This window comes from Salvia hispanica, chromosome 3 (genome assembly GCF_029641045.1).
Source record: "Salvia hispanica isolate PSC_SH4W2 chromosome 3, Shi_PSC_v1, whole genome shotgun sequence".
In the NCBI taxonomy this organism is placed as follows: domain Eukaryota; kingdom Viridiplantae; phylum Streptophyta; class Magnoliopsida; order Lamiales; family Lamiaceae; genus Salvia; species Salvia hispanica.
Window position 1 is genome coordinate 32,896,025 of NC_142694.1, and position 16,284 is coordinate 32,912,308.

At 33.7% G+C, this 16,284-nt stretch overlaps 3 protein-coding genes across 4 annotated transcripts; 2 read left to right on the forward strand and 1 right to left on the reverse strand.

Moving 5' to 3' along the window:
• The first annotated feature begins 4,538 nt into the window (after positions 1–4,538).
• LOC125213435 (peroxidase 4-like) lies at positions 4,539–6,342 on the forward strand. The gene is made up of 4 exons (XM_048113986.2): positions 4,539–4,855; positions 5,084–5,275; positions 5,392–5,560; positions 5,841–6,342. Exons 1-4 carry the CDS (start codon positions 4,616–4,618, stop codon positions 6,233–6,235), a joined length of 996 nt encoding a protein of 331 aa, XP_047969943.1. The 5' UTR covers positions 4,539–4,615; the 3' UTR covers positions 6,236–6,342.
• A 3,822-nt stretch (positions 6,343–10,164) lies between these two features.
• Positions 10,165–12,216, reverse strand: LOC125213437 (LOB domain-containing protein 15-like). Of its 2 annotated transcripts, none has more exons than XM_048113987.2 (3): positions 11,962–12,216; positions 11,548–11,824; positions 10,165–10,693 (listed from the first exon to the last, which is right to left on the reverse strand). In XM_048113987.2, the coding sequence occupies exons 1-3, from the start codon at positions 11,973–11,975 to the stop codon at positions 10,283–10,285; spliced, it is 702 nt and encodes a 233-aa protein (XP_047969944.1). In that variant the 5' UTR covers positions 11,976–12,216; the 3' UTR covers positions 10,165–10,282. The 2 variants fall into 2 exon arrangements, with proteins under 2 accessions (XP_047969944.1, XP_047969945.1); XM_048113988.2 differs by having other exon boundaries at positions 11,548–11,847.
• A 1,929-nt stretch (positions 12,217–14,145) lies between these two features.
• Positions 14,146–16,229, forward strand: LOC125213434 (CBL-interacting protein kinase 5-like). Its single transcript, XM_048113985.2, has 2 exons — positions 14,146–14,288; positions 14,786–16,229. The coding sequence occupies exon 2, from the start codon at positions 14,809–14,811 to the stop codon at positions 16,072–16,074; it is 1,266 nt and encodes a 421-aa protein (XP_047969942.2). The 5' UTR covers positions 14,146–14,288; positions 14,786–14,808; the 3' UTR covers positions 16,075–16,229.
• The last annotated feature ends 55 nt before the right edge of the window (positions 16,230–16,284 follow it).

Below are 16,284 nucleotides of genomic sequence, written 5' to 3' on the forward strand. Positions count from 1 at the left end.
ATGTGTGTGTACGTATGGAAAAAGAGCCAAGTTTTGAAAGGCTACATAGTAAAAATTAGATAAACATGAACTTATAAATTGTTTTATTTGCATTTTCTTTATGCTTTAAAATAATAAGTGAATTGATATATATAAGATAGGAGAGGACACGTGTTGTCATATGAAAGAGTGCATGTCTTACATCTAGGTGGATTTCAAAATAAATGATATACAAGTGGTTGAGTTGGCCGACGTTAACATAGTAATTTTATATGTACAAGTAGAGAATAGTACAGAAAGGGGAAGAATTGGAGAAAGAAAAAGGAGGAATGTGAGAGCATAATATACATGGTTAGAAGAAGAGTTATTCATGGTTTACACGATCGAAGGTTGTAAATCAAGGGACAGAGTCATATTCTCAGTTAGACTATATAATCAGGTGTGTATAAATCACACTTTTAATTTACATATTTTATGTGATTGATTGCTATGTGTTAAATTGAAGTGAATATTTGAATTATATGATATGAGACTAAATGGTTATGTGTTATTTGATATTGATGGTGAAATGTGATGTGGATATGTGATTTGTGCAATGAATATGTTTATCTATAGTATTGGAATTAATTGATGGAATATATGGTTATGTAATTGGTGCAATGGATATGTTTGATGTATCATATTGGAATCATTTGAATCATGGGATTAAAGAGGATATGTGACAGTCTTGCTCTGGATCTGATATACAATGACAAAAGACCTAAGGGTCATATACAATGATAATAAACCTACGGGTCAATACAAAGAGCAAAGAGGGACCTTCGTGGAAAGGTCAAATCAAAGAGGGGCCTTCGTGGAAATGTCAAAATATGCAAAGAGGGGCCTTCGTGGAAAGGTCAAATCAAAGAGGGACCTTCGTGGAAAGGTCAAATAAATATAAGGGACCTACGGGTCGTATACAATGGAAATCCCGGGCAGATACCGGGCTTGATGTGTCACAAAATAATAAAAAGAAAGGAGAGGCATATGCATATGAATATTAAATTGTTTTTGATATTTATTACTTTCGGTGATATATGTTGGAGAATGAATGTGTTAGATATTTGTATGTGGAATTAAAGGTAAGGTTTATATACACTGAGTTGTGACTCATATAATCCACTAATATTTTTCATGAATAAGATATCAATGATTCGTGGGTTGATGTGAGTTACAGTTATTATAAGGGTCCGCGGCTGACACATTTTGGCAACTTCTCTTCCTCATCATTTTTGCATGTAGATGATTGTATAGTATATAGAGTGGTGAGAGGATCCCAATACGGTTTAGAATGTTTTGATATATGTACCTGATAAATGTGATTTTTGAAATGATATAATATGTGCGTTTATGTACTTGAAGCGTGGATTAATTTATTTAATTTTAAAAATTTATTTATAGCAAGTGCATACGTCATAAGAGTTGAGGTGAGACATAAATAATACTCGTATTACTACTATTTGATTAGTTAAATTAAAATATTTTATTATTTTGTGTATATCTACACCTACAGTGGTAGGGTTAAGCCCGTTCACATAGTAATTAATTAAATGATAATGGCTATAGTTTGACTTTTAGTCAATTAATTATACTTATGTGTTATGATCGTTTGAAATATATACTTATATGGATGGAAATATGTAGCACCTTAATTAGAATCATATTGCGTGTTATCGGCCAATTAATCGAAATTATTTCAAGCTTGAACTAATTACCAATCAATTAGAGTTGATCACATTCACATTCTTGTAACACAAATTTCAAAATGAATTTAGACATCCAAAGCTACAAAACAAACTTGATATCGTCTTGTTAATATCAAATCTTTCTTGTGAATGAACATTCTCTACTGATTGGATTGATGTGGCAAAACTAAGACCAAGATTCCAACATTTACAAAGAAAATTATGAAAATTAATCATTTCAAACCAATCATTAAATAATTATCCATTGCATCACGGCACACTATAGGGATTTGCATAAAATTTGACATCCAACTATTTTCGTAATTCTTTTTTTTTTTTTTGTTGATGTAATGTTATTATTCGTTTCCAAATATTTATTTTTTATAATCATTAACTTGGAGATCGGGTAGCATATTTAGCAATTTTTTCGGGATCAGATACTCGAATTTTTAGGCTTGATTAATGACTCATTTAAATTAATCATTTGATCTTGGGCTAATTTTAGTATAGACACCTGAAAAGCCCAGCTGTTATTATTGTTTTAATAGATTGATTTTTTAATGGGTCGTTCCATTTTAAATGTTCACGTTAGCAAACTGAGGCCCAAACCATTTAACTCCAATGGAATATTTGAATCTCCAAAGCAGGATATAGAAAATAAAGAAAATTGGAATTTAAGATGAAAGAAAAAGTTTAAACTCTTGAGTGTTTAGAGATTTAATGTTGTGGGTTCGAGATTTTTTGGAGAAAGTGAATTTTGGTTAAAGATATAAGCTGGAAGTGGACGCACGCCAACTGTTCGATAAATAACAAAACTTAATTTGTTTAGCTCCGATGTTCATTGTTAGTTACTATGATTTCATATTATTGTTTAAACTTAATTAATTATGTCATTATGTGATGCATCTTGAATGGCATGAATTTGTTTAATTTTTAATGTCTTTTTAGCTTAGAAAATAGGACCATATTTATAAAAATTCTAAAACTTGGTTTTGTTTATAGAAAATTGCATGATGAATTTTAGAAATTAAGTTATTGATTACAGAGCCGTTGGTTTCTGGATTACAAGAGATAAAAGTCGAGCGTAATACAACCCAAAAGAAGGAATACAAGGGGAAAACTGAAATGAAATTACAACGGAAAAATTAAAACAAAAGAAGGAAGACAATGCAGTGCAGGATGCTATGTGAATTCTAGTGTGTAGAATGCAGGGAATGGCTAGCCTATGTATAGGCTCGGTCATCCAGCCCAAAGACCAACTGCCAAGATCCAAGGACATGGGCTCGGGCGGCGCGCGTATGGGCTCTTACAGCCCGTCTTAGTCCACTATAATTATTACATGTAATAATCCTTCTTATTAAATACTTGATTAATAAGGTTGTAACTTGCAATGTGGGATAATTAACTCTCTTAATTAATCCCATAACTTCTCTCATAGCTCATTTAATTAGTATGCAATTTTTCACAACTCTAATCCATTATTTCTCACTCACTGGGAATCGGATTTGAGAAAATGAATATACCACGGTCATCTACTCTGACGTAGATCGACGCTATATTATTTAATTTCACAAAATTAAATATCTCGTTGAAATTATAATTGATCAAGGTCCATTGACCGGGCATAGATTCCGACAATATAGCAAGCATTGTAAATTTGTAATTCTAGTTTGATGAGTAGCATGTTTTGCTAGTCATAATTTATTGAAATGTCCAGTGTTTTTCGAGTGAAAAACGTGTCACGATTAGCATAAAGTTTTTCTCGATTGTTCTCTTCAATTGTTATTCTTGGATGTGAGCTTAACCCTCCGCCCCGACAAAATAAGAAAGACGTAGTCATATTCAGTTGTTGGATCGTCACTTCCATTTTGTCAATAACTAACTAGTACTTTAGAATAATCAAAAGCCTAAGTTGAAAATATCCATCAGAAACTCCAAAGTAAATTATTTTGTCGCCTAGAGAACACTTCAAATTTAAACATATAATTGCAAATTAAAAAGTTGTCTTTGTGCATTGGAAATTTATTCGATATTCATGAATCTACACTTACATTAAAGTTCAATCATTTTATTACATTTAGACTTAATAATATTAAAATTTAATGATAAACATAATTCTAATATTAGCTTGTGAGGAAAAAGTGGGTAATTTTCAATCAGTTTTTGTATTTTTCTTTAAATGGGGGCCTAACATTATTAAATCAATAATTCAAACACAGTGGTATCGAAATGAATTTACGACAATGATGTTTTAACAAAATATAGGCTTGCATGAGTATATTTTTTACCTAATTTATCACTATTTTTGCCCTACTTTATGCTTTTCTAACATGTACAAATAATGGCATCCAATGAAATGATCCCAACTATTTTTAGTGTGCAAAACATGTGCTGTATATATAAAAAGAACTACAAATTTTTGTCAAATTCTGATAAGTATCTTAATAAATAGTAAAAAAAAAAACTTGGAGTTTAGATTTGTTCTCCATTATCCTATGGTTAAAAATTTCTGATTTTGAAAAATAGTCAAAAAAATTAGTGTAATTAACCGGATGTGACATTCTAAACCTTTATTTTAATCTCACTTTGACTGCTTAAATTCAGTATTCGGAGCTGCCACCAACCACCTAGTGTGACAATTTTGTTTTCCGTCCGTCATCTATAGCTAATGACGGTTGTCACACCTCCTATTTCTTTCCATGCCGACGACGACCTTTTTTTTGTTGCATCCAACCCCACAAGTTCTATTAGTTCTATTTTGAATCCGCTATTATTTCAATAATAGACCCATATAGTGCTTTTATTAGCCTCTATTTGCACCCTATATATTCATATAAATTTCTTCAGTCTGCATAGCATTTCTAGTGCATTGATATTTCATCTCTTTGCTTAAATTGAGAGTGAAAAAGAGAATGAAACAGTCTCCTTCATCTTCTCCCATTTCTTCAACAATTATGATTAAATGTTTGCTAGTGATACTGTTTATAGTGTTGATGGGCAGCTCCCAAGCTCAATTATCGACTGATTTTTACAAAAAGGCCTGCCGTAAGGTGTTCGCTGCCGTGAAATCGGTGGTTGCGGCCGCCGTCGCGGAAGAGAAGCGGATGGGCGCATCCCTCCTCCGCCTACACTTCCATGACTGCTTTGTTCAAGTAATTATTTTTTATTTTGTATGTGTATACATGTATAAATATGTCATGATTAATATTGCAATATCAAAAGACTAGAATTTATGTCACAATACAAATTTACAATCGAATTTAATTAATTATAACAACCAATGATAATCATGCCAATTATAATGAGGCACATTCAATGTTGTAACGATTTTAATTCAGTATTATACCGAAGTAAATTAAGTGCTATGTATAAATTGTTAGGGTTGTGATGGGTCGATACTTCTTGATGATACATCCTCGTTCACGGGAGAAAAGACTGCCGGCCCCAATAACAACTCGCTCCGGGGTTTTGAGGTAATCGATAGGATCAAGTCTAAGGTTGAATCCGTGTGCCCCGGCGTGGTCTCTTGTGCCGACATCGTAGCCATTGCGGCCCGTGACTCCGTGGTTCTAGTGAGTGTAATTAATTTGATTTTCTTTTAAAATATATGAAGTGTTCATTTAATTTATTGGGTTTGGATATTTGAGCTTAAGAGAATGTGTTATTAAATGTATGATGATTTATGCAGCTTGGTGGTCCCAATTGGGAAGTGAAAGTTGGGAGGAGAGATTCGAAATCGGCAAGCCTAAGTGTTGCAAATAGTGGTGCGTTACCACCACCTACTTCCACTCTTAGCAACCTTATCAATCGGTTCAGTGCCGTTGGGCTCTCCACGAAGGACATGGTCGTCTTATCGGGTAATTTTTTTCATAAAATAATCTAGTATCTTTATCGCCAATCAATACCATAGTGATGAATTTTTTTTTATCAATTTAGTATGTTGGGACCACGAAAGTTACCGAACCAATACTAAAGAATCCAATGAATCATACCGAACAAATTGAGTGATTGATTCTACTTTAGCGACCTTTACTAGTTCAAATTGAATCGATCGTGAATTCTAATTCAGTTTGTTCGGTAAAAAATAAAGCATCACATCGATAAAAAACCACATTATCTCTATTTCTCACATTGCAGGTGCACATACTATAGGACAAGCAAGGTGTACAACCTTCAAAGGTAGAATATATAATGATACCAACATAGACCCAATCTTTGCAAAGAAAAGGCAAACCAATTGCCCTTTCACCAATGGTACCGAACGAGACAACAATGTGGACCCTCTCGACCACAAAACTCCCAATTTTTTCGACAACTCGTACTTTGGAAACCTCCTCCAAAAGAAGGGCCTCCTCCACTCCGACCAGGTCCTCTATAACAGTGGCGCCACCGACTCCCTCGTCGAGGCCTACGCCAAAAATGGCCAAGCTTTTGACAAGGACTTTGTGGCCGCCATGATTAGAATGGGTGACATCGCCCCTCTCACGGGTTCGAAAGGTGAAATACGCAAAAATTGTAGAAAAATGAACTGATCGCATGCGTAGGGACATTGTACGTAACATCTTATTATATAATCAATCCAAATGTACGTGCATAGTGCCCCTCAGATTTGAATCAAATCGCAATAGTTTTATTTAAATTCACTTTATTGGTATTATTTTTATTAAATTGCTCCTATTATATTTTTAAGATGTCATTGAAAAGAGATAGATTTGAAATTTTATGATAAATTCACGTGTTTTTCAATTTGATTTGGGACAAATATATGAAACGTTAAATCTTTTACTAAATCTACACATATTAAACCTGAAAATTTTAATATTTTAGAAAATATTGCATAAGGTTAAATATGTAGCATATTAATTTATTTAAAATTATGTAATACTCATGCATCAATTTTAAATGGAAAATACCTAAAAAGTTCAACTATGTATATACAAATGGGGTCATCTTCTATTACTTATAGCGTCCAAATCCAAAATCAAGACCAAATCTCCACCTTTAAATTTTAAAATGAGTGGATGAGATTGAACTTTACGAATTTCAATAAACAGTAGACAAAATATCAACAAAAGGGTAATATCGTTATTATGTTATCATATGATAATTTTCGTGAATGTTTTTTTAATCAACATAGTGTATTACAAATATCAACAATATGACATAAGAATATCAACACTAGTACAAGAAAATATCAACACATATTTATTGAGATTTTTACATGGTTTTATTGAGATTTTATATGCATTATATTGAAATTTTTTGATGTATTTGTTGAAAAAAATCTGGTTATCAACATTTACGAAAACTAAAATAAAAAATATCAAATTTCATCGTCCGAACGTCGTCAGAACATATGCACTTGAGATCTCATTGTTATCCTTATAAAATTATCTTTAATTTGATATATTTTTTGCAAAAAAATAATTTAAATCGAGAGAGTTGCGTAAATTTAAAATTTTAAGATGATTTTAATGAGAGAAAATTGACATTAATACTCTCTAATTTTATTTATTAATTTTCTTAATTAAAAATATAATTCATATGGCATTATTTCAACCACTAGATCTTTTAATCTAATAGCTAAGATTTGGTCTTAATTTAAAATTGCTAATTAGTTAGCAATTGATCATTCCCCTTTACAAATGATATACATTTATCATGTATATTATCATAATTAAAAAGAACTAATTACTTTCATATTTTATAAATTGGATATATAGTGGACACTGCACGCCAAGTTATTGCAAGCCCAATATCAATACCCACACAAATCGTCAAATTAATCGGTTTACTAAAGCACCAATCTTACTGGGCAAACATTATAATGGGCTAGTAGTAATACATTAATTTTCACATGGCAGCCCAATGATAATGTCACAATTATATTCGATTTCATTTCACATTTGTCAAATACTTGTACAATCTACTACTATATGTTTTATAGTAAATTTAGATTTGAAATACATGATTATGAAGATACATCATATCATAATTAATACAACTGAATTTATGAATTCGCTATAGTCGTTTAGAATATGAGAATCATGGTATATAGATACATATATCACTTTGCTAATGAGATTATCATATAGTACAGTTATACACATGATTATACCACTAATATAAAATTAACAATAGAGGTTTAAGAATTTGTCAACACATGGCTTAAGAAATTAAGGAAATTAGACACCGAGCTTTATTTTAAAACTTTTTTCCAGAGAAAATTCAGATGACATTAATGCATTTACCGACTACAATAGTAAATTAATTCATCCTAATAAACTTATTTTATATACTAAGAAGTCAACTTATGTTGCATTGGAACCATGTTTATGTTTAATAGACCTTGAGATTGAAGAAAATTTGCTCACCTTCTCACTAACCAATGCTTAAAAAATTAATCTTTGAGGAATATATATATATATATATATATATATATATATATATATATATATATGACTAATTGTTTAACTGTATTATTTCATTTATTTTAATTTATTAAATCATTTGACCGGTTAATATAATATTTTTTTTTGAATTTATATACATTTAATTTAATCACTATACGTGCATCAGTACATATATGTTTCCGATCAAAAAATAATTAATGTGGTTATTTAAGACACTATTTATTAGTATTTGTAAAAGGTAAAAAATTGATAGAAGATCTAGCTCGTATTTATGTGGATGGAACTAATTCCTTGTCGAGTAGTTAACAATTTTGCAATAGGAAAAGTCTACAATCAATTGTCACACATACTACTATGATGAGATCCACACGCCATTCACTCCCATTTTAATCTCAAAAACCTAACTCCCCATTTGTTTCATGCAACACGAAATCGTAGTACATTTTCTATCTAATTTTAGGCAATTGTAGATTTTATTATAATTATGTTTTACTTGCAAAATGAAGTATAGAATGAGTTTCAAGGAAATGGTGAGATGAAGCATTGCAAAATACATAGAGAAAATTAATTACCCATTCAAAAATTGGTAGTTTATGGTAGTAGGTAGTATTGGGATTTGGATGAACAAACCCATTTATTTGAAGCAATAATAATTAACTAATCAATCTAATGAAGAAAATTTTGTTGTTATACAGTATAAATTTTGTGTACGGCTTAATTATGGCATAAAAAGTAATACACAATTTAACCGAAATATAATACTACTATATAATAAGTAATTGAGTCATTTTATAAATCAATTATTCTCCATAGATTGATATTCTTGTCTTTGATTTGACTGAGAAACCTTTGTCTAAACACACATTCTGATGTCATCATAAACATTAATTTCATTCACAAATCAATTAAGGTTGTAAAATCTCTTTATAAACACCTACCATTGACCCCTATATCATTATTTTATTTTAATTTCAGAAAATCCATGCAATCCCTAGAGGTCCAAAGGTTTTAAATAATTATATCTTTGAACAATATTAATAAATTAATTATTGAAAAATGCAACCGACCTTTTCTTTTATTTTTAATTGTGTTTCAGCCTTCCCTTTTGTCAATAAACAAGTGTTTAAGAAACACATTAGAAATGAAAAAATACATATAGTTCAACTTATCTAAATATATGTATTGATACTTGACTTTAAACAATTTCCGATTTTGAGAGCTAGTAGTTAAATTCCATATGAATTGCCTAAGTTTCTGATGTGACATAATAGTATTAATTAAACTTGTAATTAAAGCATTGGGCAGCACAATCACCATACCTTTTGTCTCCTCTTTGTATTTACTATCTCTCTTTAATTTCTCATCTGCTTGTAATTTATGATGCACAGACTAATATGTGTTCAGACTTAATTAATTAATTAATTAATTAATCATACACACAGTCAAACCTTTATTTTGATTCCGACCACACGTGCAACCTCAATTAGGGTTTGTTTGGATGTGCAACAACAACTACTATGACCAAAAAAAAACATAAACCATTTTGAAGAAAAGTAAAAATCAAATCCTACACCACTAGATAGCTCTACCCCTAGCTAGAAATATGTATTTCCCATGCATTGAGTAACAAAAAGAGTAAATTATACTATATGGAGTACATCTCTTTATATTGATTTATATCTTAATTATCAAGTAATTAAAAATTGTTCAAGGAGAAAATAGTGAGTTTCATATCATTTTATATACCAAGTACTATATATTGTTGATTACAAATATGTTTGATATGAATTTGAATTCAAATTTAAGCATCAATTCATGTTGTGAATTTTGACCCATAAACGAAAATTGAATTAATAATAATAATAATAATAATAATAATAATAATAATAATAATAATAATAATAATAATAATAATAATAATAATATGATCTCGAATTAATCCACACATGCACAAAAAACTTGAATATAATCATTAGCCAAAGAAGCACACAAAAGAATTAGGAGTACTAGAAAAAGCAAATTATCGCTACATATATGAACACAATATATAATAGGGAAAATCGAAAAGAAATTCCAAGAGTTATAAAACAAGAGTTTAATTTCATCATCATTCCTAATAACAAAAAGTTTTATTTAAAAAAAAACAAAAACAAAAATGGATACAATTTAGTCAAAGAAAGGTATATGATTATTGGAAATGCTGCTGTAGCTAGCTGTGCTAGAAGGCGACGCATACAGCGCCGGAGCCGAAGAAGTCGACGATATCACCACCGACGGCGGCGGAGCAGCCGCCGGAGCCGTCTGAGAAGGCGTCGGAGTGGGCGGCGCCTGCGGCAGCTCCGCCACAGAGACAGCTAGCGCGGCGTTGGTGGAGGCGATGATCGAATTCGCAGCTTCTCGGTATTTATATCTGAGAATCTCAGCCCTCACTGCGTTGAGCTCGGCTTGAAGGGTTTGGATCTGCTGCTGCAGCGCGGATATTGCACCCATGCACCCGTAAACTGGATCTCGTAGCCTCACGTTCGCTTCGTAGACCAAACTGTTGGCCGCGTCGGCCCTTTGGGGCTCTGGCACCTCCTGCATAAGTTTCAGTCAGGGACGGACGCAGAAAAAATAAAATATAGGTGAAATTGAAATTTTGGGAGAAAAGTACAAAAAAAATAAATAAAATAAGTAAAATGTGGGTGAAATCGGAATTTCGGGAGAAAAGTGGTGGAAATTGTAAATAGAAGAAATAGTATTGGCTGGTGGTGGTTGATGGGGGAGTGTACCGGCACTCTCAGGATAAGCGACTGACGTCAGTCACGTGCATATGGTATCTCGGTCTAAAACAGTTACAGCGCTGGTGGAGTTTTGTGTCACGGGATTGTCACTCCACCGACTGGTCTGTTTGTCATTAGAAATAAGGAGAATTTTTACCCTTGTGATATACGACTGACATTAGTCACATGCATTTGGTATCTCGACCTAAAACGGTTAAAGTGCTTGTGGCGTTTTGTGTCACGAGACTGTCGCTCCACTGACTGGTCTTTATGAAGTGGTTTTAATTTTTTTTTGTGGTGGATTTATACTATAGATGGATTCAAATTATTAATGATTTTGAGATCTTAAGTTTGTTAAAATTCCTAATCATTCATCATAATCTATTCAATTAGCATCTAAGGTGTTCAATTTTATTCACATAAGTTGAAGAAACCCCTACTTTGGATAGAAGGAAGCGTATTACTAATAACTAACATAGATTTATACTAATTCTCTATTAGACACTTATACTTCAATTTTAAATCTAATGATTTAGCAATTTTCTTCCCAACGCTTAAAGCCTTCCTAAAGAGGCGAAGCAAAACATCGCCATATACAATCCAAAGCAATCAAGACATCCTTAATAAAATAAATAGATAAATAAAATGTTGAGATAGAAGAATTATTACCATGAGCATCTTGGAAACATTGCTAGCTCCAAAAACCTTGTGAACGGCGGCAAATTTGTGGGGTTCATGTGGGGAGAAATAGGGCGAAAAGGGGCACTCCTCGGCGCATCTCCGCCGCAGAAGCTTGCACGCGGCGCAAGGCGTGATCGTGTTTAAGCTCCCCGGCGGGCCGAACACGTGTCTCCTTCCCATACTCATCGACGACGGCGGCGACGACGAGGAGTTGCGACCATCGATCTCCGTTTTCAGCTTCTTCCCGATCTCTTCAAACCCTTCCCTACAAATCACTTATAAGTATATCTATATATAGTCATGAATTAATCATGTATATATAGTGGTTGTTGTAAGAAAATAAATGAAGAATAAAACAAAAAAATCAATTTGATTGTGATTGTGATTTTGATTTTGATTTACCTTTCTCTTGACATTCAAGAATTTTGTATGCAAGAAAATGAGAAAGTAGAAAGTGAATGAGGAAGAAGAATACAAAAAGGGGTTGCTTGAGAGATGAGATCTCTCTAACTCTATCTCTCTCTTACACACAAAGTAGGGTCAATGTTGTGTTGGTTGAAGAAAGTGGTAAGATATTCAAGTGTTGAAATTGGTGAAGTAAAAACTATTTTGGCAAGTACAAAATTTGAGAGAGAGAGAGAGAATGCCAGCTCTTGAGATAGAGGGGTTGCCCATGTGTGAGATCTCATAGATATTGACTTTAGGAAAGCAACATAGCATGACTTTGCTTCATAAATATTTATTTCAATAAACAAATCATCGAACTTCTCAAGCATATATATACACAAGAGCAAATTATTACACACAAACCATAGATTTTGATCGAATTTTGGTCCATCCGGTAATTTTAAAAATTAAAACAGTTAAAAATAAGTAGAAATTTGGATTTGTTTGCAACCAAATAACGTCATTTATCTCATCAACGGTGACGTCCACTGTCCACAATCGAGTTCATGCTTGTTGTATCATAGTATATAATTTCATCAAAAATAATATTGATGTGAGATAATTGCGAATAAATTCAAACTTCATAATTTTTCTAATTAATTTTTAAAGTTACGGGATAAATCAGAATTTCACCAAATTTCATGTCTAACAATTTAGCCTATATGCAATATACAAATTTGGAAGTTTTAGAATGTGGACAATGACATCTTCCTATGTCTATATGAACTCATTATTGTAGCATCATGACTTCAATAATATAGGTGGGGAAATTATTGATTAATGATTATTTTATGTTGTATTTTGGGTATTTGACAATGAGGGAAATTCGATCACTGTCAATATATTTGGGTGTGGAATATAAAAATGGTGAAGATCTTGGTATGAACAAGAACTAGCTAGTGAAATTAATTAACAATTAATATTGAGCATATATACATAGACTTTGTTGATTAGTCGAATCTACATTTTTTGTCTTCTGTATGCTATAATGATTAAAATAACGCAAACGCCAAAAAAATCGTCATTTTTGTAACAACCAATCTTTTTACTCTTTACGTCGTTTAAAATATGAAAGTGATTAAATATTTCGATTTTGTAACTAATTAAACCTTTCAATACACACATACGCCGATTTATTTTATATACTACTACTACAAAATTAAGAATATTTAATCATATGCCATAAGACAATTTATTATTACAAACCTTTCTCAGACAAAAATAAATAAGTAATCAAACATTGAAAATATGATCGTGGCATTGAAATAAATTTAGTGATACATTAGAAAATACATGGGGTTCGGAATTTATTCATGCACTAATCTAAGGGTAAGATAGTAATTCTATATCAGGGTCAGACCCAAATGCTCAGTTCATTTCTACAAGCTGGGCTGGGCCTGACCCGGCTGCTCATGATCCTATATGGTTAAGTTCGGCCCATTTAGATATTTTTCTATAATTTATAAATATCAATATTTTCGTCCAATATAATTATTCTTCAATCCAACAAATTGTGCACATAAAACATATTTCATAAGACAATTTTCTCAAAAAATGTCCTAGCATTAGACCGATCTTGGTACCTAACTTTCGAGCATTTATGTAGGAGTAACAAAAATGTCCCGTGTTGAATTTTTCGTGCTCAGAAAGTTGTTTCACGACGGAAACCCATCGCTTCAAGCAAGATTTTCTGAGTTCAGAAAATTCAACACGAAACCTTATTATAATAATAAAATTGTCTCTCAAACTAATATGGAAAGCACTAATCTTGTAATTTCGAATTAAATTGCTTACATTTTAGACCCATCACCTCGAATTAAATTGCTAACATTTTTGACCTATTATATCGAATTAAATTGCTAAAATAATTTGACCTATTATCACACCTGGTTTCTTTAATTCTTATGGATATACATGGCATGATAAATCGTGTCATCATTTTTAATTTCTCTTTATCTATTTGACTAGATAAATCGTGTCTCCGTCGTGTTGCTTTCCACTTGTATTTGCAATATATTATCTGTCGCATTCCTTCTCTCACTTTCTATTTCCACGACGATTCTTTCAGCCAACAACTGTATTTTGAAGTATATTTATTGCATACTTTTTTATTTTTTTTGTATTTTATAATAATCACACGTTTATGTTGACAAGAACGAGCTCACACATCTTCAGCTGGCTGTAGGAAAATTCCTAAGCTACTATTTATATCATCACATTCTTTGCTCATGTATCTTCACTCGTCTGTGCAAGAACTGCTTAATCACACATCAAATTCAGTGGTATGCACAATTTACTTTGCTTTCAGTGTTATCTGGGATTGTGTTTCTGGCGTTTTTGTGATGTGGGCCACCATCAAAATTCCATCTTTTGATCCATTTTCTTGATTCTTGATTATGTCACCAATTTCCCAAATTTGGGCCTTTTTTGCATAGTTATGATATGAATAATCTTAGTAGTGGCTATTGGCTTCTTAATTATAGATAATTTTTTCCATAATTTGAGTTCATGTTAACATGTTAAAGAATAAAGTAGAGCTAAGATTGCTCAATTTTAGCACTACACTTTGAATATTTGATCACTATTATGTTGGTGAAAACTAGTTTATTTCTTCATATGATAGATAATGCATATGAAAATTGCTTGTTTTGCTCATAGTCTTGGCTTTTTCCAATACATTTGTATGTAAAAGAAAAGGAACTTGAAAGAATCTTACATAACATTCTATCACATTCAACTTAATTAGGCCTCATTTTTACTCTTGTGAATTTCCTTATAGGTTTTGGTTGCTTTTGCTTGAGTATGGATCATAAGGGGACTATAGTGATGCAAAAATACGAGTTGGGGCGGTTATTAGGCCAAGGCTCGTTCGCGAAAGTCTACCACGCTAGGTGCGTGGAGACGGGGCAGAGCGTGGCCATCAAAGTAGTAGACAAGGCCAAGGTCTGGAAGGCCGGGATCATGGATCATATCGAGCGGGAGATCTCTGTAATGAGGCGCGTTAGGCACCCGAACGTCGTCCATCTCTACGAGGTCATGGCCACCAAGTCCAAAATCTACTTTGTGATGGAATACGCGAGGGGAGGCGAGCTCTTCCGCAAGGTGGAGGCGAACGGGAGGCTCCCGGAGGATGTTGGGAGGAAGTACTTCGTGCAGCTGATCGACGCTGTCGAGTTCTGCCACGGGAGAGGCGTGTGCCACCGCGACCTCAAGCCCGAGAACATTCTGTTGGACGAGGATGGGGGGATTAAGGTGTCGGATTTCGGATTGAGTGGCGTTGCTGAATGCAGGGGAGCGGATGGATTGCTCCACACGACGTGCGGCACCCCTGCCTACGTTGCGCCAGAGATCATCGGGAGGAGCGGGTACGATGGGGCCGGCGTGGATGTGTGGTCGTGCGGGGTCGTGCTCTTCGTGCTCTTGGCCGGGTACCTCCCGTTCCACGACTCGAATGTGATGGAGATGTATAGGAAGATCAGCAGGGGAGAGTATAGGTTTCCTAGCTGGTTTTCTCCTAAACTCAAGAAGCTCATTTCAAGAATGTTGGATCCGAATCCTAGTACTAGAATTTCCATTGCAAGGATCAAGGCAAGCTCATGGTTCAAGGCGGGGAACGAGGGGGGACCGGTGAAGGTCAAGTCGGATGGGGGGGAGGCGAGGCGGCTTTTGAAGATGAACGCGTTCGACATCATATCGTTGTCGGATGGGCTCGATCTGTCGAAATTGTTTGAGACGGGGTCTTGTTTGGACAAGGAATGTCGGATCATGTCGCGCAAGCCCGTGCCCGCCATCGTGACGAGGCTCGAGAGGGCGGCCAGGGCTGCGGAGATGAGGGTGAGTAAGAAGGACGGGGGCTTGATCGAACTCGAGAGGTCGAAGGAGAGCCGAGACGGGGTTTTGTCGATTGAAGCGGAGATCTTCGTGGTCACTCCGGCTCTCCACTTGGTGGAGGTGAGGAGAAGATGTGGAGACGCGGCGGAGTACGAGAAGGTGTTGAACGAGGTTATAAGGCCTCGTCTTGTTGACAGTGCAAGGTCATGTCTTGTTGACAGTGCAAGGTCATCTTAAGTAGGACGGATATAAGTAGGACGGATGAAATATATCGCAATTTTGTATATTAGCCAACAACGAAACTAAGGTTTAGTTGGCCATCTTAAAAAATAGCTTAGCTATATGGCCTGAAATAATATACTATAATAACCTAATTTTATTATATTTGTTTATTTGACCCCATGGTTTGATGATTTTAAATGCTTATGTTTTATAATTATATTACTA

Excerpts from the sequence above, each read along its gene's own strand:
- LOC125213435 (XM_048113986.2), top strand. The coding sequence starts at position 4,616 with ATGAAACAGTCTCCTTCATCTTCTCCCATTTCTTCAACAATTATGATT. Across the intron at positions 4,856-5,083 it reads TCCATGACTGCTTTGTTCAA|GGTTGTGATGGGTCGATACT; the intron begins GTAATTATTTTT and ends ATAAATTGTTAG. Across the intron at positions 5,276-5,391 it reads CCCGTGACTCCGTGGTTCTA|CTTGGTGGTCCCAATTGGGA; the intron begins GTGAGTGTAATT and ends TGATTTATGCAG.
- LOC125213437 (XM_048113987.2), bottom strand. Across the intron at positions 10,694-11,547 it reads ATGTTTCCAAGATGCTCATG|GAGGTGCCAGAGCCCCAAAG; the intron begins GTAATAATTCTT and ends AAACTTATGCAG.
- LOC125213434 (XM_048113985.2), top strand. The coding sequence starts at position 14,809 with ATGGATCATAAGGGGACTATAGTGATGCAAAAATACGAGTTGGGGCGG.